Below are 26,311 nucleotides of genomic sequence, written 5' to 3' on the forward strand. Positions count from 1 at the left end.
ATTGACCATCCTGTGTGACTGCTGGCCGTGCCCTAAGTTTACCACAGGAAGCACACCGAGCCTGTTGGATGCCTCCTTCTTATTCTCTTATTGTGAAAGTACTAACATAAAATTCTTTAATGATATCATTTATTCTTCTTCTTATTTGAAGTTCCTTAATGGTTAAATACTGCTGCCTCTTCACACTCATCATGTGACCACCCCTCCATTCATTGCCCTCTGTAGTATTCATTTTTAATTGTTCAGTGGCTATTATATCCTGTATCACTCTTTCTTCCTTCAGTTCTTTGCCCACTTCTTGTTCATCTGTACTTTCTGTCCTGTACATACATACTACCACACAAGCTCTTAAGCCGTTCATCTAAATATATGCCATAAACTGTACAGTTCATCTTGGAAAATGCAATAACCTCAACATTCATCATTTATTTAGTCATTCATGTGTGATACTTAGGCTAAACTCTTGAGTGGTTTACAGATCTTTTCCAGGAAGTTCTGCAGTGTTCTGGACTTTGATGCAATCAGCACATTGTCGTCTGCATATATGAGCATCTGGAGGACTTCACCATCCCCAGAGAAACCCTATTCAACTTGGACTCTATGTTGCAAATCCTCCACTATGGTGGTGAACAGCTTTGGTGAGCATACATCTTCCTGTTTTATGCCTCACCTGATATTTATTATCAGAGGACTGTTGAATAGGGTTAGGTGTTTTGCTTTGTTTTTTCCTGTTATGTCATTCAAGGATCTTGAATCATTTTGATTTGTGGATGGGAGATGCTTATTGGGAAAGAGCCTGTAAGGCAATAATTTGTATTACTGAATCAAATCCTTTTTCATAATCAACAGTAAGCAAAACAAGTTCTTACTTTCTTTGTGTCAACAAGTAAATAATGAGATGATAAAGATATGATCCATTGTTGAATATCACCTGTGAAAGTCTGCTTGTTTCTTACTTACATGCTGTCATTGAGGATGCTCTCAAAGAACTTGTGTAGATGGAAGACCATATTTATGGGGTTATAGATTTCTTAAAATTATTTTTCTGAAGATAAAGTCTGATATTTTTCTATTTGTTGTTCTTCCATTTTCATCCTTAAATGCTCTTGGGATTACTTTGCTTAGTTGAGTAGAATATCTTGTCAAACTTTCTATAAACTCGTTTTATCTTCTTGACTTCTTTTCTACTTTATGAGATGATATTTTTATATTTGTCCATCATTCTTCTTTGTAAAAATTTTCAAGCAAATTTATGTTGTAAACCATTGTTACCCTTGGTTGCCACCTTTTTTCACTTGGAAATCAAATTTTGCTGACTAAAGCAGTTCCTGGGTTCTTTTGCTCTTGTAACAGATTTACAGCTGTTAAACTGATGTATAAAATTATTGTTATTAGCGTGGTTGTCGTCTGATGCTCATTTCCCATTTCTAAGTACTATTTGGGTATTTAAATAATTCAGGAATGAGTTGTTTTAGTGGTATATCTTTTCTCATTTTTCTTGCTTTTTTTTTTTTTTTTTTACTAATTATGATCTTTACCTTAAATCCATTTTTTGGTACATAGACTATTCAGCAATAAGTCCCACATCAATGACAAATCTTTTCCTGTCCATTAATTAGGATTTATTATATTTTTCGTAATGTCATTTGATACTGATTATGTTGTCCAAGGCTTAACAATTTCTCAGAGAAAGTATTCATGACATAAAGGTGTGAGAATTCTCTCTATTCTGCAAGGTTTGACCTCTCTCATCCCCTTTTCTCAAACCATTTCCCGTATAGTTCTTGCTGTGCTCGCATTTTTTCAACCTTTTATTGAAATCACCAGAGTGTTTGATGAAGTATTAGTGACTCATCCTTCCATTTGGGTGCAACTCTTTTTTTTTCCTAGTTTTGGTAATAGAAAGAATGCCACTTTTGATAGGATTCAGTTCCTCCAGCAAAAATCCACTCAATGAACAAGGGTCTCACATTTAGAGTACAAATAGTGAAATTTAATGTTTACAAGCTATCTACACACTGTGTGGTTTAGTACTGCATACAACCAAAGGCTATTTTGTATTTTCCTTTGCTTCATGGGTTGCCATGGTGAAAAATAAAAAATTCACCAAGCCAATCTGCTGATGATAGGCTTTTCTAAACATGGCTGGGCTCTTCCTCAAAAAACTGACCTAGTCTGTTTCTGGGACTACACTCAAAGTCTTTACAGCATAGCAGAACCCATCAAAGTTTATGTTCTGCTGACATAGCCCTTTGAGAACTCAATGTCAGCTGCACAGTACAATAAGGCATCTGGCTAAGACTTTGTGGAGAAGATGTGTCTTGGCATGTGCATACAATATTTACTACATAGAGGAGTAACACTAGTCTTCTTTGAGATGACTGGTTTTATAGAATGAGTATTCCATACTTTCAATTGCCCCGAAACACCAGTAGTTTCCTATTACTTCTAGTGTTTCATTGGAGGGTGTAAATAGCATCAGCTCTCAACTCCCAAGCAGCAGTATGGCTGTTGCCAGATTTGCCTCAGGTTGCCAGATGCTTATATAAAAAGAAGCATCTTGTTCTGAAAGAAGCCTTTCCTACATTGCTGGTTAGTTTGATGCTTGTTCTTGTGGTGAAGAAGGAATATGTAAAGGTTCCCACATGTCATTGTTACTAAATATATGTATACCATAAATGAATGCTACCAACAGAAATTCACTCTTATCTCAGGCCTCTTCACCTGGCATCTATAGATTGTGTCTATGTATAGATTTCAGAGGGTCTGTGAACTTGGATGGGGGAAAAATACTTCATTTTTACTAGCCTCTAACAGAAACTTAGCATTTATTTCAATTATGGATGTAGGCAATCACCATCATTTGATTTGGAATAAAGTAAATTTTTAAAAAGTCAATTTGACACAAGAGACATACCCAGAAGACAAGTAGAAGGAAAAGATAGGACGGTAGCATACTTATATCACTTTGGCTGCAAGACAATGATGGCAGGTCAGGGATACCAGCCTTTATCACCCTCAGAGCCTTTATCACAAATTTAGATGAAAATCACAATTCTTCCACAGAATGAAGCCTTAGAGGTCACTTAATTTTAATTTCTTCATTTGATTTTTAATAGATTTTTAAAATATCTTTTTATATCACCCGTATTTCCCGATAGGTCTATCAGGAAGTAAGTTTCATGTTGGTCGTTGGTTCCTAAGTCTTTCAGAGGTGATTGTCTTTACAGTATTGTTATTGAACAAAATGCAATTTGCATCAATTCTCAGGTTTCTCCCTTTATCATTCACAGCACAGTGATGTTCTGTCGAATTCATATACCGTATCTTATTCAGCCATTCCCCACTTGATGGGCTCCCCCTGTTTCTAATTCTTTGCCTCAACAAAAGTGCTGCTATAAATATTTTTGTACACACAGGTTTTTTTCCATTTTCTTCTACCTCTTTGGGATATACCTACTAGTGGTTGCACTGGGTTAAAAGATATGCTCAATTTAAGAGCATTTTGGAGATAGTCCCAAATTACCTGACACAATGGGTGGGCCATTTCACAGGTCTGCCAATAGTGCAACCTGTTTTCTCATAGCTCCTCCAGCATTTGTTGATTTACTTTTTCGGGTTAGCTTTGCCAATCTGTGGCTGTGGGGTTAGAACCTTAAAGTTTTTTAAATTTGCATTTCTCTAATTAGGAAAAGGAATGAGTATTTATTAAGTTTCCACTATGCGCCAGGCACTGTGTTAAGCACTTTGTTGTTTTGTCATTTCAGTCATGTCTGACTCTTCATGACCCCAATTTGGGGTTTTCTTGGGAAAGATTTTCACTGAGGTAGATTGTCATTGCCTCTCCAGCTTAAAGATTTTACAGATGAGGAAACAGAGGCAGACAGGTTTAAGTGACTTGCCCAGGGTTACACAGCTAGTAAGTGTCTGAGGCTGGATTTGAACTCAGGTCTTCTACCATCTACCTGTCATGGGAATAGGTAAGCTAATGTTGTGTTCTTGCATAGGTGTTAGATGTGATGAAGGTGGTCGTTGGGTAGACTTCTCAAGTTCCTTCTCAGCTCCTCCTGGATGAGGGAATTAAGGTGTCTGAGGCTGGATTTGAACTCAGGAAGATGAGTTCACCTGATTTCAGGCCCTGTACATCCTTTGTGCCTCCAGCTGCCCTGTGCTAAATATTTTATGAATACTATTTTATTTGATTCTCACAACAGCTTTGGGAGGGACAGTTTTTTGCAGTTGAAACTGAGACAGAGATTGCCCACCGTCGTAGCCAGTTAGCATCTGAAGCTAGATTTAAACTCAGTCTTCCTGACTCCAGGCCCAGTGCTCTATGTACTACACCATCTAGCTGCCTCTAGTTATTAGTGATTTAGAGCATTTTAAAAAACATGTTTATTGATAACTTGGATTTTTTCCCTCTAAAAATTGCCTGTACCTGTCCTTTGACCATGTCAATTGGGAAATGGCTCTTACAATTGAATCATTTCCCTATGTATCTTAGAAATGGGACCTTTATATCAGAGAAACATGCTGCAAAGATTTTTTCCCATTTGCTTTTCTTTTAGGTCCCTTAGTTTTGTTTGCGCAAAGCAACATTTATTGTTATTTATTTTCAATTATTTTGTTCTTTTTGTTTTTTCACATATACAATTACAGTAGTCATTGCTTTTTTGGCTCTTCGTAGTTCATTTTGCATCAGTTCCCACATGTTTTTCCACCCTCTGAATTGTTCACATTTGTTGATTCTTACAACAAAGGAATATTTCATACATTCATGTAACATAATTTGCTTAGCCATTATGTAATTGATGGGCATCTTTGTTTCTAGTTCTTTGCTACTGCAGAAAGTGCTGCTATAAATAATTTGCATGGAATCTTTCTTCCTATCATTGCACTGCTTGGGAGGGTATATATTTAGCAGTAGAATCTATCAAAAGGTATGGGTGTTTTAATCACTCTCTGCATCATTCCAGTTACTTTCTAGGATGTAGTGCCATTCACAACTCCATCCAGTATTTTAATTAACGACCAGTGACGACGCATGCACAGAAGTGAAGTACCCTTGGTACAGAGGGAAAGATCATTTCCAACTAGTATGATTAGGGAAAGCTTCATTTTAAAAAATGATCAAAAACAAAGTAATTTGTTCTCTACTCTGCATAATCAGTTTTCATCTCTGAAAACTGTCCTGTCATGAAATATCTTGACTTCAGCCATAGTTGTGTGGATTTCTGTCTTAATTCCTAAACTTAGGCCAATATTTCGTGGAGTAAAGCCCTAACTGCTTGATACCACTGTATACTTTATGTCCAGGACTTTCCAAACTTGATGTGGTGACACCTATCCCCCAACTTTGAAAGAATTTTTTTTTACAAGCATTTATTACTTCTCCCCATTCCTTTCACCAAAATGAACAATTTTAAAAAAAGAAAAAATTCTCAGTCAGTAAACATTTATTAAGTACCTTTTTTGGGCCAGGTGCTATTGGAAGGGACCGAGGTAGAGATAAGAAAAAGATAATCCCTGCCTTTCAGGAGCTTACTCTAATGGGGGAAGTTAACCCACCAAAGGAAACTGAAAAACTGGGAGACGAAGGTGAAGTTGAGTATGAAGGTGCCTGGTGTGAAATGAAGAGTTGCTGGCCTGAGAGCCCCCTTTAAATGGAGGCTTTGGGAAGAGTTCTTTGTTCTGCCCTTTAGCCTGGCTCTAGTCAGAGAGGCAAAGGGTATTGAAGGTACTGAAGAAGTATGTGAGGATCCCAAGGTTGCTGATGCAATCCTCTAGGATGATGAGTTTCCTGGTGATGAAGTTTCTTGGGAGCATAATGGGGAAGTCAAGTTCAAGGAGGGAGGCTAGTGGGAAATGAGTTCAGGAAGTGATTTTCATCATTTCTTATGGCAAATTGTAGTCCTTTACATTCATTATACCATAGCTTGTTTAGCCATTCCCCATTTGATGATCTCACTCTTAGTTTCCAGTTTTTGGTGTCTTCAGAAAACCTTTGCATGTTTCTCTCCACCACCACTACTACCCCATCCCCCATATCTTTAGGCCATAGGCCAATTATTTGGTTCAAAAAGTTTGCATTATTTAGTAACTTTTTTGAGCGTTGTTGTAAATTGCTTTCAGGAATGACTAGAAAATTTATAGCTCTACCAACATTGCACAAAGAATATGTTTTCCCATAGTCACTCCAACATTTGTCCTTTTCCTATTAGTGATTTAAAGTCTTTCCAGGCACCTCCCCCAACAAACATGATGAAGCATCTGGGCAAATAAGTTTTGGTGTTTTGTTTTTTGTTTTTTTTTACCTTTTTTTGTTTTCCAAATGTAATTATAATTTTATAACATCTGAATAATTTAGTAAAATGATACATGTGCTGATACTTACAAAAGCCTTTTTAATTTTTACGTTCATAACTTTTAGAATTAGTAACTATACTAATGTCGTTATGGGTGGGCTTGTTCTAAGAATATAATGTTATTGATATTGCTGCTGTTGTTCAGTTGTTTTAGTCGTGTCCAACTCTTCATGACCCCGTTTCGGCTTTTTTTGGTAAGGATACTGAAGTAGTGTTATGGATGAGGAAACAGAAAAATCAGGCTTAAGTGGCTTGTCCAGGGTCACACAGCTAGTAAGTGGCTGAGGCCGGATTTGAGCTCAGGCTGTCCTGACTCCAGGCCCAGCCCTCTACTGTGCCTGTTAATATTGTTGCTTGCAATGTTTTAATCAGTTCTTTCCCAGTCTCTCATTAAGACCAATATTTTGTCTTTTTAAAAGGACAGTAATAGAATTTATATATTTTTGATAAACCAAAGAATTCTTGATTCATTGATAGCCGAAACATAACTGAAAAAACAGTATGTTTCATTCTCTTATATCTCTCAAAACAAGTTACTGTCTGTGAAGCGTGGAATGTGTCCATATTGCATGAAGGACCAACCTTCTGTCTGGTACTTTTAGACCTGCATTTTGTAGCTGTTTGTGCAGATTCCAATGCAGTTCTTCCATATACTGTTTTCATTGAAATTTCCTCTTTCTTAATGGTATTGCCATCAATTGGTTTTCAAAATAGCACATTTTCCCTAGTATTAGTTAGCTGTCTCTTACCTTATCTACTTGTGATACAAAGGGGAGCTTTTAGTGTTTCAGTTGATTGATCAAAAAGTTCTTTAGACCTATGGGCAATTCTCCCTCCCACCATATTATCCAAAAGTGGAACCATGAGAAACTGCTTTGCACATGCTTCAGTGAACATGATTTTAACTATCTCAATAACTGCAATTGGCCAATTCTCTTAGGAGATGGGACTTTTTTTCATTGAGCAATTATGTAAACAGTCTTAAATGATGTTTAGATAATATTACCATAATTATTGACTTCAGCTTTGGATACTGTTGACCACCCTCTTCTCCTAGATGACTCTCTTCTCTACTACTACTCTCTCCTGGTTCACCTTCTGCCTGACTGCTCTTTCTTATCCTCCTTTGGTGTCTCATCATGCTTATTACACCAAACTGTGGGTATTTCTCACAGTTTTGTCCTAGATACTCTTTTATCCCTGTACATTTTCTCTTTGAAACGTCATTAGTTCCTCTGGGTTGAACTATCCTCTGTGAGCAGAATGTTCCCTCGTACACAGGATGTCCTGTAGCTTATAAACTGTGCTAAGACTTTTGGGACACTGTATATTTCCATCTCCATTCTTTCCTCCGAGCTTCAGACCTGCATCACCAATTGCCTGTTGGGCACCACAAAATGAGTATCTTTGAAACCTCTCAAAGCCTGTCATGTCCAAAATCGGGCTCATCTTTCCTGAAAAACCTTCCTTTTTTTCCCCCCCAGATTCTTTCATTGTTTCAGCTGCATAACTACAGCATTATCCTATCCAGTTAGTTGCTAGATCTTACTGTTTTTACCTTCACAAACATCTCTCCTTTTGGACATTTATTTCTATTTACACAGTTCTACTACTACTACTACTACTACTACTACTACTACTACTACTACTACTACTACTACTACTACTACAGTTCAGTTTCTTTTTACCTAGATAGTGCAAAAATCTCCTTCTAGGTGGTTTCCCTTCTTTAGGTCTCTCCCTACTCTACTCTGTTCAACTTAGACACTGCTACCAAAGACATCTTCCTTAAGCAAAGGTATAGTCATGTCAGTCGAATCCAGGGGCTTCAGGTTGCCTCAAGCATAAAATATAAACTCTGCTTAGCTTTTAGAATCATACACACAACCTGTCATGCCAGCCTCAATGAATATGGTGCTTCATAACATTCCATCTTCTGTCTCTGGCCCTTCGCAAAGGTTTTCTTTGTGTCTGAAATGTACTGCCTCATTACCTCTGCTTCAGAAAGTTCACCTCCTCCTTTAAGATAGAGTTCCAGCACCATTTTCTACATGAAGCCTTTGGTGATTGCACCCACCCTCACCCCTATCCCTACTCCAGCCAGTCTGCTAGTGCCTGCCTAATTAAATTTCCTTTTATTTAACTATTTTGCATGCATTTATACTGTTCACTGTGTGTGTGTAATTGTTGGATTCCCCTTTTGAGTATAAGGTTCTTTTGAAGTTCTTCCTTGTTTCATTCTTGGTACCTGTATCTTCAACTCCTAGCATAGATTCTGGAACATGGTAGAAAAAAAGTTTTTTTTTCACTTCGAATTAATACACTTCATGTTCAAGTCCATCAGCTAATACAAGAGAACTCACTTGTTTCATAAGCATGAGTTAACTGATGGTGACTGTGGGAGGTCCTGCCCATATCGAAATTTGACACATACTAGCTCACATTTGACTTTGCACACATCATAGGAAATCATCATTGTGCTGCATTTCCTGTAAGAGGGAAAGTAATAATAATAAGCAGCATTTATGTAGCTTTCTACTATATGCCAGATGCTGTGCTAAGGACTTTAATCCTCACAATAATAATAGCACTCACTTTACAGTTTAAAAAACTGAGACAAACAGAGTTGAAGTGACTTAATCTGGGTCACACAACTGATAAGTGTCTGAGGCTGGGTTTGAACTCAAGTCTTACTGACTTGACTCCAAACCCACCTCTCTATCTACTATGTCACTAGCACATTCACCTTAAGTAAATTAATGAAAAAGCATTATGTGCTTACTAGGTAAAGCACTACACTAAATGTTTGGAATACAAATAAAAAAGTCCTTCCTATCTCAAGAAGCTCAGAATCATTTAATATAGAGGTAGGTTCAGCTGCTACACTAGAACAAGTGGTAAAGCCTGGAACCCAAGTGTCAAGTAGTTCAGTTTGGTTGGAATATAATTAAGGAGAGATTTAACCAATATTTAAACTGTTTGTGCAAAGGACTTTGATGGTGAGAACTTTGTTTTCAGAGTCCTTCAGTAGCTGTGGCTCCTGTGGAGGCAAGGTCTGAAGCACTGGCAGAGGTAGTCAGCTAGCCCTATCTTCACAGGTTGCTTGCTCCCTTGTGTTGTTAATGATCTTTATTTTGTTGATTTGAATTTTGTTTTCTGGGGGAAAACTTGGAGGTGTTTTGCAGGAATTTATACTCAAAATTATCCAGTAATTTTGTCAATTGTTTCACTCCTGAAAAGGTTTTATATCCCACAGCTTGAAAATTTTTTCCTTGTGTGATTTAGCTTAATTTAATTTTCTCTAATTTATGCTGGTCAATTTTAGCTTCTTTCTAACTTCTGTTTTTTCCTCTCTTGCAGGCAGGCAGAAGTCCTGAAGGCTGACATGACAGGTAATTGCCTTGTCTTTATAGTTTAACTCTAGTATCCCCCTTTTTTGATTATTGATGTTAAAAAGTGTTTAATTGTCTTCTACTAAAGTAAAAAATATAGCTTACTGTTCTTAAAATGCCTAGTTTCATTTTAATTTGGATCCTTATTGGAATGTCAAGGTAAGCCTTACGTAAAACCTATTCTCATGTCAAAGTGATTGTATGCATTTAAAAAAAATATTATAGCCTGTTATACATTTACTTAGAACGTGGTTATTTTGCTGGTTATGCATCTTAAAGAAAGAAAATCTTAATGGGAAGAAAGAAGTACCCTTCTCTCTGTCATGTCTTTCAAACTTCCCTAAATAATAACTGAAGTCTAGTAAATAGAGTTACTGGACTTGCAGCCCTGCATTTCATTATTGTCAGGGAAAGCATGACAGCAGTGGTATGTGAAGTATAAAGTACCTGAAAAAAATAGGAAAATAAATCTCGCTACCAGTTTTTGTGGAAGTCCATGTAACATCACATCCATGAAAGAGTGTAAAACCATTCTCATTTGCAGATAGGCCATTGCAGATTTTCCATCATAAAGGAAATAGACTGCTAAGATATCTTTTCCTCAGTTTTTGAAGAGCTTAATGTCATTCATGCAGAAGGTTAAAAGTTAACTGTGATAATTGTGATGTCACAGTGTTTTCCATTGCTAACAAGATTTTGAGCATTTGTAATCTTTATAGCACGGCAAAGCCAATACACCAGGAAACGTTTAGGCATATACTGTTAAGTGTACTTGAGTAGGTTTATGATTTCGTTGATTTTACAATCACAAACCATCCAGATCTAAGCTTTCTTATCCTGTAAAACTCACAAGATTCACCCAGCATGCTGGGGGTTTTCTTCTAGACTTCTTGATATCATGTGGATACCTAGACTGTCCATGAACTATTCCTCACTGGCTACATTCAGTTCAACAAGCAGTTATTAATTGCCAGCTCTGTGCAGGGTTTTGTGCTGGGATTACAAAAATCCAAACAGTCTTTGTCCACAAAGAACTTAACCTTTAACCAGGAGAATACAACATCTATATAAAGAAATAAATAAAAAGTAAACAAAACTATTGAGATGGGGGAGAGAGAAATAAGCTTGACAACTGGTAGCATCCTAAAAAGCCTTCTTTCAGAGGTGACACTTAGGATGTATCTTGAAGGAGAATGGGGATTCCAAGAGGAAGGGGTAAGGAGCCAGTGTGTCTGGTGGAGTGCCAACTTGGAAAGGCACAGAAACACACCAGTGGTTGTGGAGAGACACAGGTGCCAATTAGATGGTCGCTTACATAGGAGAGCTAGCAGGCCATTTTGACTTGAACAGAAAGGAGTGATAGGAAATAAAGCAAGAACTAAAGCAAAAGGAATAGATGGGTTGATAGACACTTAAATGACAAGCTGAGGATTTTGTTGTTGTTTTTTGTATTTTGTTCCTAAGACAGTAGGAAGTCCATTCATTCATTTAGTAGAGATTTCCTTAGTCATGTCGATGTTTTCAGAGTATCAGTTTGGCAGCCATGTGACCAGCTTACCTTCTTTTTTTGGTCAGCCATCTCTCTGAGAATATTCTTTGTGTTTTTGTATTGCCTTTTGAGTGACTCACAACTTTAATTCTTCACAGACTGATACTATGTGATACTGAGTTATATAGCTTTGCTGAAAGAATGGTGATGATAAAAGATAAGCCTTTCCTTCAGGGACAAGCTTGAGGTCATTAAAAGGACTCTGCACTTTCCCAAAGTCAACATGGCCTGGCCTGTACCTCTTTAATTCTGGGCACGTTACTTGCCCATCTGCAGCATTTCTCCAAGGTGCATGCACTGAAGGACTGCCAGTGCCTAGGCTGGCCTAAGTTGTCAGTCTAACTGCACAGTAAGCATTCTTCTGCCCCCTTTTCCTGTTGGACAAGTAGGTTGAACTCTTTGGAGTATTTATCGATTTCATTTAACAGGCTTTGCGGTGTTTTGGGGCTTCATGCAGTCACTCACAAACAGGGCATCTAGAGGACTTTATCATCTATAGCGAATCCCTCTTCAATTTGAACTTTGTGGGAAGATATGGTCCATACAGTGGCAGATACCTTTGGAGGTTTGGGGAGGACGTCTGACCCTGCCTTCCAGTTAGAGAGATCCAGGGGGTTGAGGTACTGATGAGTTATGAATACCAAAGCTGATATGAGCTTGTAGTATGAGATTTCTGGTGGTTTGATGGAGAAGTCTTATTTTTGATTTTCTTTTTTCTAATGTTTCATTTATCTACCTCCCTTTTTAAGCCATAACAATACTAAATCATTTTGATGATAACTTCTGAGGTCTGGAAGTTCTATCACCCTTTGATCCTACCCCATTTCATTATTCCCCTCTATATCATAGATCTTTTGTTCCTCCCAGTTGAAATGTTAATGAAATGTTAATGAAATTTTAAAGGGTCCCTTTGCTAATTTGATTAATATACCATTAAACTGTAAATTAATCACCACTTTTGTTATATTGGTATGACCTAACCATGAGCACTAGATATTCCTCTAGTTTTTTGTGGGGGTTTTTTTTTGTTTGTTTCTTTCTTTCTTGGTTTGTCTTTTAAGGAGCATTTTATAATTGAATCTATACAAGTTTTTTGTGTACATAAGTAAATTGATCCTCAAATATTTTACGCATTTTGTAGTCTTTTGTATTGAGATTTCCCTTTCTGTGTAACTTCTTCTTGAATTTTGTTATTCTATATAATATTTGTTGATTTTTGAGGATTTACTTTGTAGTATGCAACTTTGCTGAATCTGTTAGTCTTAATTAGTATCTTTACTGATTCTGAAAGATTTTCTAAGTAAACCATCATGTCTCTAACAAAATAGGTATAATTTCATCTCCTTTTTCCCTACCCTTACATCTTTAATTTCTTTTTCTTGTCTTATTGCTATTGCTGGCATTTCCAGAACTATAGCAAATAAAGCCAGCTGATTCCTATTTTAGAGAGGTTTGAGACTTTGTGATAATGAGAGAGTGACCAGTTCTTCATCTTGTTAGTCACAATAGCCATATGGTTCATTGAAGCAGTAAGTTAAAGTGGCACTTAGCTTCAGTTTTGGTATACACCATTTTTCTTACCTTTTTATTTAAACTCTTCTGATCATCTGTTTAAGTTAAGGTGTTTGAACCTACCAAGTCAAAGAACTAAAGAACTTTTAAAGTCAACCTTATCCATTAGCCATTTTCTATACTTATTGTTTAGATTAAGGCTATATCTAGAGATTTTAGAAATTTGATAGTACAAGAACATCTTTTGCAGAGATTCCTAATCTTTGTATCATGGATCCCTTGGGCTTTCTGGAAGAACTTCTGGACTCCTTAGAATAATGTTTTTATTTTGTTGTTGTTGTTGTTTTGGCAGGGCAATTGGGGTTAAGTGACTTGCCCAAGGTCACACAGCTAGTATGTGTGTCAAGTGTGAGGCCGTATTTGAACTCAGGTCCTCCTGACTCCAGGGCCAGTGTTTTACTTGCTGCGCCACCTAACTGCCCCCAGAATAATGTTTTTAAACACACAAAATAAATGGGATTCCCACCCCCCCAAAAAATTTATATTGTAATACAGTTATCAGGATTTTTAAAAAACCAGTCGACAAATTTCAGGTTAAAAACTCTTGCCTTTTGTGATAGTATATTATATATGGTGGTTTTCCTTGCTAGGGAAAAGAGAATGAAATGATTGTTATGGTACACTAAGATTTTGTTTTTATTTTTGTTACTCAGATTCCAAGCTGGGTCCAGCTGAGGTCTGGACATCTAGGCAGGCTCTACAGGACCTGTACCAGAAAATGCTAGTTACTGATCTGGAGTATGCTTTAGATAAGAAAGTGGAACAGGATCTGTAAGTATTCAAATTTGGGGTATAATTATGTAGAGGAATGATCTTTTCAGTACTTTAAGAAAACCTGTTTCTTAACTGCAATTAAAATAAACCTGCATTAGAAGGCTTCTTGTTTTATTCTTCAGATAAAAATCTTTGGCCATTTAATAATGTAAAAATAGAATTCAAGGATAGAATGATGAGTTTTAGGAAATGAACCACAAAATTCTTATTACTAGGCTCTTTAGGGCAGTTTTGTTGAGCATATAGGACCAATTTATTAAGACACATGCTTTTATCATTAGGAATAGGAGGTAGAATAATTGGGCTATGAATAACTATGCACATTTATTTTGTATGCTGTGAATTTGCTCAGCATGACATACAAATTAAGATTGATTGGGGGAGAGGGGTGAGAGAGTGAATGAAAGATGCTCTCTGAACATTTAACAGAATCTATCTTTAGTAAATGTAATTCTTTTAAGTAAAACTCTATAGTATTGATATCATTGGTCAAGGTTAAAGACCTTTCATACATTATCAGGGAGTGCATAGTGATTTCTTGAGAGTAGTGAGTCTTCTGCTTTGGAAAACTTCAAGCTTCAGGGCATGACTTGTTTTAGAGGTCTTGGCTTAACCCACCTGACTCTGTTGGGTCCTTTATCTGCGCCACTCTCCTTTTCCAGTTTTTCTTTGTTTTTTGTTTTTTAATAGGCTTTCCATGTTACAATGAAGGTGATATATTGTACATTATTATGCACTTTGGAAATATGATCTGACTCTTGGTGTAACTGAATTAATGCAATAATCACTTTGTGGTTTTAATGGCTCATATCATTAATTTCAGTGATCAGAAATTTAAGTCTTTGACTTAAATCTGAATGTTGTGGGAAAAACACTAATGAGGCTCTGTGGCTGTGGGAACAAGCTTTTATAAGAATATCCTTGAACAGATGCCCCAATAGTTACTGGTTATGGTGTCCACAGAAAATGAGTAATTGATGCCACAACCTGTTGAAATATTTTGTAAATGTTAACTAGTGTTGTTCAAATTCCAAAGTAATTTCAATACTAGACCAGAGAAGAATAGGTAGTCATTTAACAAATGAACAATTTTAATATAATTTCAGTGTTCAGAATGTTATAATTATAACAAATAGTTCTTTCTTGTTCTCAGGGGGACCAGTGTCTGCCCAGTGAGTCACTGCTATAGCAAATAGAATTACGTTTTGTTTTCAGCTGGAATCATGCCTTTAAGAATCAGATCACAACACTACAGGGCCAGGCAAAGAATCGAGCAAACCCTAATCGGAGTGAAGTTCAAGCAAACCTTTCTCTGTTTTTAGAGGCAGCTAGTGGCTTCTATACGCAGGTGAGTTCTACTTTGCAACCATCAGGTTCGTTTATGACATTATTAAAAAAATTTTTTTTAACGTTTTCATACTACTGTGTTTTCTGTATCCCTCCTCACCGTAGTTAGCAGGAGTTGTAAAGTTACTTTGAGCAGAACATTGAGTACCCGGTGTATAGGTGAGGATATCCTGGTTTGTCACATGGAGCACCAAAGGATTTTTAAATATCATGAACATAAGCATAGACCTTTTTATATCTTTGTGTATGTATGCAGATATTTGTATAAATGTATTCTTTTTAAAAGGTGTGATACTGTACTGAAAGGATAGTAAGTTAGCTGTTTCAGTAGAAAAGAACTAATGAGCATTGACTAAGGAAGGTCATTTAGCTTTTTCTACTTTTCCCCGTTTTTTAGACAGTAGTATGGTCAATGTAAAATTGTGGATATGATTCTTCGTGTTCTGAAAGTGTGAGGACATGATGACAGAAGATAAGTAGTAAAACTTGGGAGCGTTACGTGAATTCTCATAGAATTTCTTCAATGCAGTTCATTTTACAACTTTGAAGTTTTTGGGCTCTATAGGTTCCTAGAACTGGAAGATGCCTTAGAACTTGTCCAGCCTCTCATTTGACATAGTAGGAGACTCATTGTAATTAGTAAGGCCATAATAACTATGTAGATGATGACTGTCAACATGCCTGTGCAGTTCTGTGTCGCAAAGTAGAAGGTAGTTGAAGTCAACCATTGATTGAGACCGGAGAACCACGTCCCACCAGCCATCTACCTGGTCTATCACAGCAGTCAAGCATTCGATACATAGTATCACAGCCTGGAGCCTCTCCGACCCCCTGCTGGCGTCTTCCCAAAAACAGACTCACAGTACAGCTGAGTCAGCTTGTTCTGTTCTAACCATCACGAGGACGGCCATTAGCAGCCATCAGTGCATTCTCTCTCACAGCATTTCCTGTGACATAACTTCCTTTTCCTGTCGGAAAGCTCCTCCCACCACATGTAACAGGCTTCCCGTGATGTAAGCAGGTCACATGGCCTGTTAATGGCAGGGAAAGATCTTCAAATCTGAACTGCTGCTACACTCATCCCCAGGAAGGTAAACTAACTTGCCCAAAGTCACATAATGAGTTCATTGTTTATAATTACATGTATTTTGTTACATGTTGCATATAATCTGTCTTTAGTTCTTTACTTTTCCTTTAGTCTCAGTGATTCACTAGTAAGTAAGTATCTCCAGGAGAAGAACAAATTTTATGTTACCTTTTTGCATGTGTTGGTAACATGTAGCTGTGGGCACAAATACAATAAGGGGTATAAAACTCCTGCCCTGAAAGAGCCCTTTGATGATGTCTCTGTGCTCCTGTTTGTTTCTGCTATATCCTCTGATTCCTATATTTCTTTTAAATTGGACATTGTTGGGGGAGGGGAATTAGTGTCAAATCCCAGAAGATAGCTTGGCATCAATTTATTAAGTCTTTTCACTTAAGAATAAATGGACAGTTTTTGTTGGCATTGTCGCTAACACCGGGTAATCTGATTCTCAGTTATAACATATATTAATACTTCTGAAGAGAGGTATTGGCATACCATTATCTAGTCCTTAAACCTTGGGGACTTTTCAATGTTAAGAATATGGTCCTACCCACTATTATTTTTTCACAGTCAATTTTATGCAGCTTCACATTTACCCAGGCATATAAAGAATTGGTATCTTTTGGGTTTTTTTTCCCCCCACCACCCTCATTTGTAAGGCAAATCTTTAACCCCTCCCCTCCCCAGAGCCATCCCTCTCTTGCAGCATACAATAAAAAAGAAAGAGAAGAAAAAGCAATTGGGCAAAACCAACCAGCATATTAGCCAAGTCTGACAGTGTTTGCCACACTCCGTACCCAGTCATCTATCTTACCCATTTTCTCATTTCTTCTTTGGGGCCAAGCTTGCTCATTCTTATTACACATCAGCCAATGTTTATTGTTATTGCTTTATTTCATTAATTGTTTATATTAATGATGTGCATATTGATCTTCCTGCTTCTGCTTACTTGACTTTGCATCAGTTCACATAAGTCTTTCTATGCTTCTATCCTTCCTATTAAACATTTCTTCTTGGACAATATTATTCCATCATGTACCACAGGTTGTTTTAACCATTCCCCAATCAAAGGAAATATACTTTTGTTTAGATTCATACCACAAACATGAATATTTTGGTTATATATGGGATCTTTATTTCTGACTTTAACCTCCTTGGGTTATAGGCTTAACAGTGAGAACTCTGGAGCAAAGGATATGGGCATTAATCATTAGTTTAACTTAATTCCCAATTGCTTTCCAGAATATTTGACCGTTTCAGTCAGCTAGCCTTTTAAAGTATGCAGTTGCTAAAGACTAAAATTTCATCTACAGACAAGATAGAGATCTATGATGTAGTTGCTTTCATTGGTGCCTCAAACTCACCTGTCCAAAATCGAATGTCTTTTTCTCTCCAACCTGTTCCTTTATGATTTCACTACTAGTTTTAATGGTAGCACCATTCATCCCTCACCCAGGTTTGAAACCTAAGTTACTGTCTTTGGCTCTTTTTCTTCCCTCACCCATTGGAATTAGCGGCCACATTGTTTTGATTCTTCGTTCCCAGTATCACTTCTATCACATAATCGCCTTTCTTTTGCCACTGCCACCATTATAGCATAAAACCTTATTACTCCCTACCTGAAGTAGTTCACTTGCTTCCTAATCAGTTTTTCTTCTCTCTAGTCCATCTTTATTGCTGCTGCTCAATTAATCTTCCTGTATGCAGATCTGATTGTGTCACTTCTCTCTTTAAAACACTACCCAGTGAATAAAATCACAGCTACTTAGCCTGCCATTCAAAGCTTTTGAAAATCTCTAGGCTCATTTCATACTATGTCATTCCTCCTGTTCTACAGTCTGTCCAAACTGGGCTACTTGCCACTTCATAGCTGTCTGTGCCTTTGTGACTTTCTTCATGAAACCATGACTGATTTTTTTCCCTCTCCTTATTTCTGGATTGATCTTTTCTTCCTCAAACCTCATGTGACATTTTACATTCATTTGTGTCATATTACCTCTTGGAATCCCTTATGTTTTATTAAATGTTTGTATATTCTGTGAACATAGGGATATGGTTTTGGACCTGTAATTTTTCATTGGCATAAGGAACATCTGGATTAGGATATTCCCTGTATGAATACAGGTCAGCATCTTCTCTGCAACTTAAGTCGTGGAGACTTGTCCAGAGTAGTGAGAGGCTAAATAATTTGCCCAGAGTTCTCTAGCCACTGTGTGTCAGAGACAAGACTTAAACTCAGGTCTTCCTGGCTTTGAAGCCATTTCTCTATCTTATTCCATGCTGCTTTATACTCTGAACAAAGTAAATAATTAAGTTTGTTAATTATTTCAACTAATTTTTTAGTTGATCCTTTAAGTAGACCATCATATCATCTGTAAAAAGTGATAGTTTTGTTTCCTCATTGCCTATTCTAATTCCTTCCATTTCTTTTTCTTGTCTTACTGCCATAGCTATCATTTCTAGTACAATATTTATGATAATGGGCATCCTTGCTTGACCCCTGATCTTATTGGTAAGGCTTCTAGTGCTTGTAGATAATGCTTGCTCATGGTTTTAGATAGATGCTACTTTTCACTTTAAGAAAGCTGCATTTATTCCTATGCTTTCTAGTGTTTTTAATAGCATTGAGTGTTGTATTTTATTAAAAGCTTTTTCTGCATCTATTGAGATAACCATATGATTTTTGTTGTTTTTGTTATCGATGTGGTCAGTTATTCTGATATTTTTCCTAATCTTGAACCAGCCCTGCATTCCTGGTATGATTTCCACCTGGTCATAGTGATCTTTGTGATATGGTGCTGTAATCTCCTTGCAAGTGTTTTATTTAAGATTTTTGCATCAATATCTATTAAGGAAATTGGACTATAGTTTTCTTTCTCTGTTTTTGCTCTTCCTTAGGTATCAGCAGCAAAGGTCACAGTAAGAATATCACACTACACAGCATATATCATTGCATCCCCAAAAGCAGGATGTCTCAGGTTAGGTAGGGTCTTCCTTAAGGAGTAGCGGAAAGGGGTAGCCTCTCAGAGGCCTCTTCTCTGCATTCTCTTCTTTTCAGTGTTGGCTCACCCCTTCAACTCTGGCTGTCTTAATGTCTGCTTTCTCAACACAGGCTCTCATTATGTATAGTTCTACTCAGCATTTAGAGCGGCTAGAGCCCACATCTATGTATCTGATTGGTTAGAGCCTGCTTGCACATGTCTGATTGGCTCATTGCAGAGGCATGTAAGACTAAGGCTGGGAAACTGAATAACACAAACAGAAAAAACAGCAAAAAATATCCCACTTTACTTGCCATTACAACCTGCCTGTAGAGTATTTCTTCCTTTTTAAAACCTGCTCTTTCCTACCCTCTAATTTGAGGTTTCTAATCTGTTCTAGGCTGAGATCAGGTAACAAAGTTTGTTGGAATTCTTTTTAAAATGAGAGAAAAATAGGTTTCATGAAAGAGAGTCTGGCAATCCAGAGGAAAAGCTTTATGACAACTCTTTTACCAACTTAGAACTTTTTTTCCTTTCCTAGTTCTCAGTTGTGTTCTCAGAAGAAGGGGGTGTTTATAATAGATAGGTGGCATTGTGGTATAGTGGATAGCATTGGATAGGATTAGAAAGATCTGGAATCCAGTTTCAGTTTTGCTAATAATTAATCACGTGATTTCAAAGGCAAATCACTGGCCTTTCCAGGTCTCAATCTTTTTACTGTAAAATGAGAGTGTCAGACAATCTGACCTATGCAGTTCCTTCTAACTCTACAGTTCTATTTACCCACCATTGCATTATACTTTTGCTGTTACCAGTTCCCATACCATTTTTCCAGCTTTGTCAGCCTCAACCTATTCAAACCTGGACCAATCTTTTGCTGTCATTCTCAGGGACTTTGATATTCTTCTAAAAAAAATAAACTGAACACAATTCTTCAACTTCTCACTCTAGAAATCTCCTTATAATCCACTTGAACCATTTACAGATATAGTTACACCTCAGAAGACACCATCTCACAGAATTCTGTTACCTCCAAGATCGGGAATGTTTAAAATACCACTCTCCTACAACTTCTTATCTTTCTAGCTCTCCTACTGTTGTGCACTAAATATACTTATAGGCCCCTGAGAGTCATTACTATTATTCCACTTCTGTTTCTACCATTCTGGCTTCACTTCTCTTCATTATCTAGCATTGACCTCTATAACCTGCCCCTTTAATATTTCACAAACTACTGCCCTAGAATCCTGTGTTTCCCTGACTTTTCATCATTTGCAGCTTATGAATCTCCAGTCCTTGATGTGAACCCTATTATTAGATTTTTCCAGTCCTGCTCTACACCTGGTAAATAATTAGTCATGGAATCAAGTTGATCACACCTGTTAAAAATTCAGCATTTCTACTTGTATCCATTCTCTGTCTCATTCTTTGCTGTGGTTGTTCAGAACCTTTTTTTTTTTCTTTAAATCCTCATCTCACCCCTAAAGGTGCCCCTTATTACTCAGACTTGGCAATAGATGACCTTCTATTTCACTAAGAAAATTGAGAACAACAGCTGTGAATTACTCGGCTCCCTTATTCCTTTCCTCAAATGTCACCATCATTATTCCTTCCTTCTTACAGAAGAGGAAGTAGGTGTTTTGCATTCTTCACTGATAGAAATTTCTCTTACCTTTTTATTCCTATTTCTTCCTCTTATCTCTAGGATTTTGCTTTAGCAGTTATTCCCTTTATTTCTTCCAGTGGCTTCTTCCTCTATTCCAGTACATAGTACAGTGCTTTTATTAGGTGCTTAGGTGCAAGTTGAATGTAATTAAATTTTTATAGACTTCCTTGGGTCACTCTAGTTCTAAAAAGCTTTGCATTATTTTTTTCTAGCCCATTCAGCTACCCTCTTCTTTTCATTTCTCCTCCATACCTTCAAGAAAAAATTGTACCTAATTGCACTTTACTACTCACCCTGTCAGTCTTCTTCCTAGATCATTCTCCTGAAACTGCCCATTCAGAGCTCACTATTGGCCTGCTAGTGGTCATAGACAATGGCTTTTTCCATTCCATATCCTTCTTGGGCTCTCTTATAGCTTTTGATCCTATTGACTTCACCTACTAGATACTTTCTTCTTTTGATTTCAGAGGCACCATATTTTCCTGGTCTGACAACTATTCCTTCTTTGACTTGTCATTGTCCTAACATGCTTAACTTTTCCCTACCACCTATTAGGTTTTGCTTTTCTCTGTACTCTTGCCTTTACCAACCACTTTCATTTCCATAGCTTATATAGTTATTTCTTTCATGTCACAGAGATAAGGGACACAGCACCCCTACATTCTGGAAAATCTATGAAAAATTTTTTGGCCCTCCCATTGCACCAGAGAAGAAGTTCGAATTTTTTATTTTTCTTTTATGGGGTATTTACAGTACCTTATTGTAAAATTTGGGTTAAGTATTTGGTCACAGGCCCTGTGTCATCTGCTGGCCTCTGCATGTCATCTGTGGCTTCTGCAAAACTCCCCCAAAATTCCCATTTAATTCCTTATGCCACCCTGCGATATATTGAAACCATGATGGGGAAAGTCACAATGTGGAAGGGATAACTGTATTAGCACCAATATGCAGATGACTTAGAAATATTAGAAATCTTTTTCCTGTCTTAATAATCTTGAACCCTAGACTCTCATTTTTAGCTACTTGTAAGACCTCTTTATCTGGATGTTTTACTGTCATCTCAAATTCAGCATAGCCATAAGTGCTTTCCCCACCCCACCCCTATACCCAAAAGCCTGCTTCTCCTGATACCATTCCTTCTTTCTGTGGTACTACCATTCACCTTTTGTAACCTTAAGATTATCCTTTATTCTTCACTCTCATATTTCAGCCAATGTCACCACATTTTTTTTTTGCATACAATCCCTCTTCTCTATCCTTACTACTGCCATCTTATTATGGGCTCTTATTTTTACATATTTGTACTGTCGACAAGTCTTTAGGAGTTTTCCTTCTCTCTCTTTCTTTCTATATGCAGCTACCGGAGTACTAGGCTTTACACATCTGATCATGTCACTTTACTTTTAAAATTCAGTTGCTCTTTATTGCCCACCAGAAGAGTTTGAGGTCTCTGTAATCTAAGGCTGCCCTATTTTCAAGTCTCATCTCATATTACTCCTATCAGGTCTATATACTCAGCCAAAGTACCTTATTGTCTTCCCCTTGAGCATAGGTTGAGTTCTACTGCCTCCGTGGCTTAGTAGCAACTATTCTTTATGCCTAGAATATCTTTTCAGATCTCCCCTTCTTGAAGCCTATTGAAGTACTAACCATCATTTTTCTGTTTTTTAAATTAAATTTGCTTTTTTGCAGTTAGCAAGCTTTGATTTTTTTTTTCTTTTCCACCTTACTGGGGAAATAAAAATCCTTGTAATAAATAAATATTGTCACGCAAAACAAACCCCAAACCATCTCGAATACCACATCCTCTATCCAGGATTTTCTGAATACTATAATTCTCACTGTCTTTTCCTTTGTCCTTGTTCCGCCCTGCTAAGTCAGTAATGGACCTTTCTCCCAAATCACATTCTCACTCTAGACCAGTGGTGTCAGACTCAAGTAGAAATAAGTCTTTGCCTATAGCATAATGACTTAGAAAACCACAAATTAGCATTATGTGTTATATTGTGTTTTTATTTATTTTATAAAAGATTACCCACTTATAACACTTCTGCTTTACACTTTTAAGCTCCAAGAAGGAAAGAACTGAGACTTATTTTCTGTTTCCCTAGAATGGTGTGTATTATGTTTGTTGTATATAGTTTGTTTAGGCGATTTCTGCCATTCTGCCCTGCTTTCCTGTAGTTTTTTGTATTGACTGGCCATTTAGAATCTCCCTGATTGTTTTCCATGAAGGAACTACTACTAGCAAAGAAACAATAGTAAGTAAAAGGCAGAATAAAGAAGACCCAGGAGGTAGACACTTAATGTTTATTGAATTGAATGTAATTAAATTGTGGGATTCTTAAAGGGGATGCCACTTTTCATTATCATAATTAGTTACAATTCTAAATGTTATCGCAGAAAACAACTGTAGACATTCTCTATTAATGCTGTAGTTTGCTCATTTAGTAAGTATAGCTGAGTCTATAAATGTTATGAAAGTGATGTGTCTCGGTAAAAATCAGTATTGTCCATTATTAAGACTTTAACCTGTGGACAAAATTCCAAATATCTCCGCATAGATTTTTCTGGGATTAATTAAGAGAAAAGATATAAACTTGCTGGAATGCATAATTGCTAGCTGCCAAAGAGAGATGTTAAACCTTCCCTCTCAAGGAAATAGCATGGTACAGTGAAAGCATGCTGAATTTGGAGTCAGTGAACCTTATTTTATTAAGCACCCATGTTCCAGGGAATGCCCTAAGTGCTGGGAATACAAATCATAGGGGAAAGAGCCCCTGCACTCAAGGAGCTTACAGTCTAATATATGAAGACAACACACAAAAGGAATCTGAAAGAACAGAAAGAAAGTGGAGACGAGAAATGCCATCCTGGTGCAGCCAGGTGAGAAGCAACTTGTCTGTTTTGGAGTTCATGCCTCTGACCTCCAATCAAAGGGAAATAGGAGATAGTGTTGCAGTGTGAGTACCAAGGTTGATTCTATCATGCAGGGCAGGATGATGAGGTTTTCCAATCACGAGGTTTCTGGGGCATGGCAGAGGAAGGAGTCAGAAGTCCAAAGTACTTCAGCCAGATGGGAAACGAGACTGGATAGGAATCCTAGTTCTGACAGCTTTGGGCAAGTCCCATGACCTATTCAGGTCTTTCATGTGGCTCATGTCTAAAACTGAGGGACTTCGCCTAGATGACTGAGGTCTCTTCCAGCTCTAAATTTTTGATCCTATGAGGTTTTTTCCTATTCTGTTATCTGTTTATCATGGCACTATAATCACCTTCCTAAAGACTTTTCTAGCAGTTTCTCAACATCTCTGGATTTGTTTGTGTTAGTAAGAATTTGGAGCTAGAACTTTTTAAATGTAACTCATCACTATCTCAGTTTTTTTTTAATTCCTTTTCTGTGGGTATTCGGTGGGTATTAAATACAAATACTGTATTCGTAGGTACAGATGAACTTCTGGTTACACCTTGAGAGATCTTATGTTTCATGTTAAGTAATGTAGTTTCCAATGAGCTAGATGTGTACCTAAATACTTGCCCAGAATTTTTGCTTTTTCCAGAAAGCCTTATAGCTAGATTATTCACTTTTATTTGTTATATCACATTTATTTAAATGTCTAAACGGCCTACTGAGATTGTATGGTTTTAAGTATATGAAAGGGCTCATACTGCAATGTGCAGATAGATGCTTAGAATGTTAACAATTTCAGAAAGCAATTTTTTTCACTAACTCTTTTGCTTTTGGACCTTTTCCTGAATTTCTGAAAAATTAATGAATGAAGAGTTGGCTTTTGATTAGTAAATACAGGTTCTTATAGCATATTTTCATACTGATTTTGCTATAAAATTTAGCTGTAGTTTTTAAATCGGTGTTCTACTGTATGTGGTATTCAGACTACATACTTATTGTAGAAACTTTCATTGGAAAAAATTCTCCAAGTCATCTTTTATATCTGTCATTTGTCTCTTTCAGTTGTTACAGGAGCTGTGCACAGTGTTTAATGTAGATTTACCTTGCCGTGTAAAGTCTTCCCAGTTGGGGATTATCAGCAATAAACAGACGCATACCAGCGCCATAGTAAAGCCACAGTCTAGCTCCTGCTCGTATATCTGCCAGCACTGCCTCGTCCACCTTGGAGACATCGGTGAGCCTTTGAAGCGAAAAGATCAGTGAGATGCTCCTTTCTAACTTGCAGTACAGTCGTAGAAAGAAGCCTATTTACTTTCAGCTGACCAGCAACTTAGTGAAGCATTCTGAATTGAGATTTTATGAGGGTGATGTGAAATGTGCTATAAGGAATGTAGAATCTCTGGGTGCTTTGGAATAGGCTTAAGCAAGAAGCCCTTGAAAAAAACAGCTTCCACATCAACACAAATCTTATGCAGACTAAGGGACAGTGTCGTTCTATGAGTATATGGTAAATAGCAAAGATTTAGTTTATGTTAGGCTTTTTAAAGTATTCTAAGTAAGGCTATACTGTTTTACATTTGTGAAGTTTTTTTCCTTATGTTTGTTATTCCTTTTAGAAGCTAACTGACTAGTTTATTATTCCTTTTTATTGATATACTAGGAGTTAGTAATTTTTAAATAACTTTATTTCTTTTCAAAATTTTCTAGAAAAGGATTCATGTTTCTTATGCGTTTATTTTAGCTGAGTGCTTTCTGCTCCTCTTGTTTGTTTCTGCAACTTGTCTATTCCTTTAAAGGTGACCTAAAATGGTTATAAAATAAATTAACTATAGGATTATGTATTAGTTGTCCTAAAATAGCAGATGAGGGAAAGGTTGACTTTAAGTTAGCTTTTTTTTAGGTCTTTTGATGTCCACAGCATTGGCTCCATGTGGGGTCCAGTCAAAATTAGCATGAGATTCTATCTGTAGGAGAGACTAAAGAAGCGGTGTGTTTGTGAGTTGTTCTTGCTTTAACTGTATTTTTTGCACACACATCCTTTATATCCCAAAAGGGGTTTGGAGGCATTTTAAAAATCACATTGAGATTTTAAAGAAATAAACTATTTGCCAGATCGTATTGTATAGTGTTTTTTGTTTTGTTTTGTTTTTAAGTGCCATATAAAATCACCCCTTCTTGTGGGCCGGCTCCAGGTCACCAGCATAGTCCATAATGGGAGCTGGTGATGCATGACACTGGAGGACCTGAAAATGGGGGCTAGGTAAGCTTTACAATTGGTTACATGCTGAATGTCCCAAATAATAGAAGAAGACGGACACTGCACACATAATCCTACAGTTAATTTATTTTAAACTATTTATATGCTCTCTCTGTAATGAGTCGTAAGTAAATTGTATTATGTTTATAGTCTGTAGATTTTTAAACAAACAGGCAGGAAAATTGGGGAAATTCAGAAAGAAAAAGAAGTTTTGGTGTTTCATTTGTTCACCTTATTTTTTTCCTGCTTTCAGCTCGCTATAGAAACCAGACCAGCCAGGCAGAGTCCTACTATAGGCATGCAGCTCAGCTTGTCCCCTCCAATGGTGAGTCTGAGTCCTATAAAGATTAAAGAGCAGTTGGGCATCTGTTTCATTCTTTCCAAATATGAGGAGATTACTCCTGTATATT

General features: G+C 37.1%; 1 protein-coding gene across 10 annotated transcripts in view; it reads left to right on the top strand.

Annotated features, from left to right (window-relative positions):
- SMG7 (SMG7 nonsense mediated mRNA decay factor) overlaps window positions 1–26,311 on the top strand; it is a 96,734-nt gene that overhangs the window by 44,819 nt on the left and 25,604 nt on the right. For 5 of the 10 annotated variants that reach the window (XM_036754269.1, XM_036754275.1, XM_036754268.1 and 2 more), the window contains exons 2-7: window positions 479–638; window positions 9,726–9,757; window positions 13,532–13,649; window positions 14,868–15,000; window positions 24,707–24,878; window positions 26,155–26,226. In XM_036754269.1, the coding sequence (XP_036610164.1) occupies window positions 601–638; window positions 9,726–9,757; window positions 13,532–13,649; window positions 14,868–15,000; window positions 24,707–24,878; window positions 26,155–26,226 (565 nt within the window). In that variant the 5' untranslated portion in view covers window positions 479–600. The remainder of the gene's footprint in view (window positions 1–478; window positions 639–9,725; window positions 9,758–13,531; window positions 13,650–14,867; window positions 15,001–24,706; window positions 24,879–26,154; window positions 26,227–26,311) is intronic. The other 5 variants (XM_036754271.1, XM_036754276.1, XM_036754272.1 and 2 more) reach the window with 1 other exon arrangement.

The sequence above is a fragment of the Trichosurus vulpecula genome, chromosome 4, assembly GCF_011100635.1.
Source record: "Trichosurus vulpecula isolate mTriVul1 chromosome 4, mTriVul1.pri, whole genome shotgun sequence".
Classification (NCBI taxonomy): Eukaryota; Metazoa; Chordata; class Mammalia; order Diprotodontia; family Phalangeridae; genus Trichosurus; species Trichosurus vulpecula.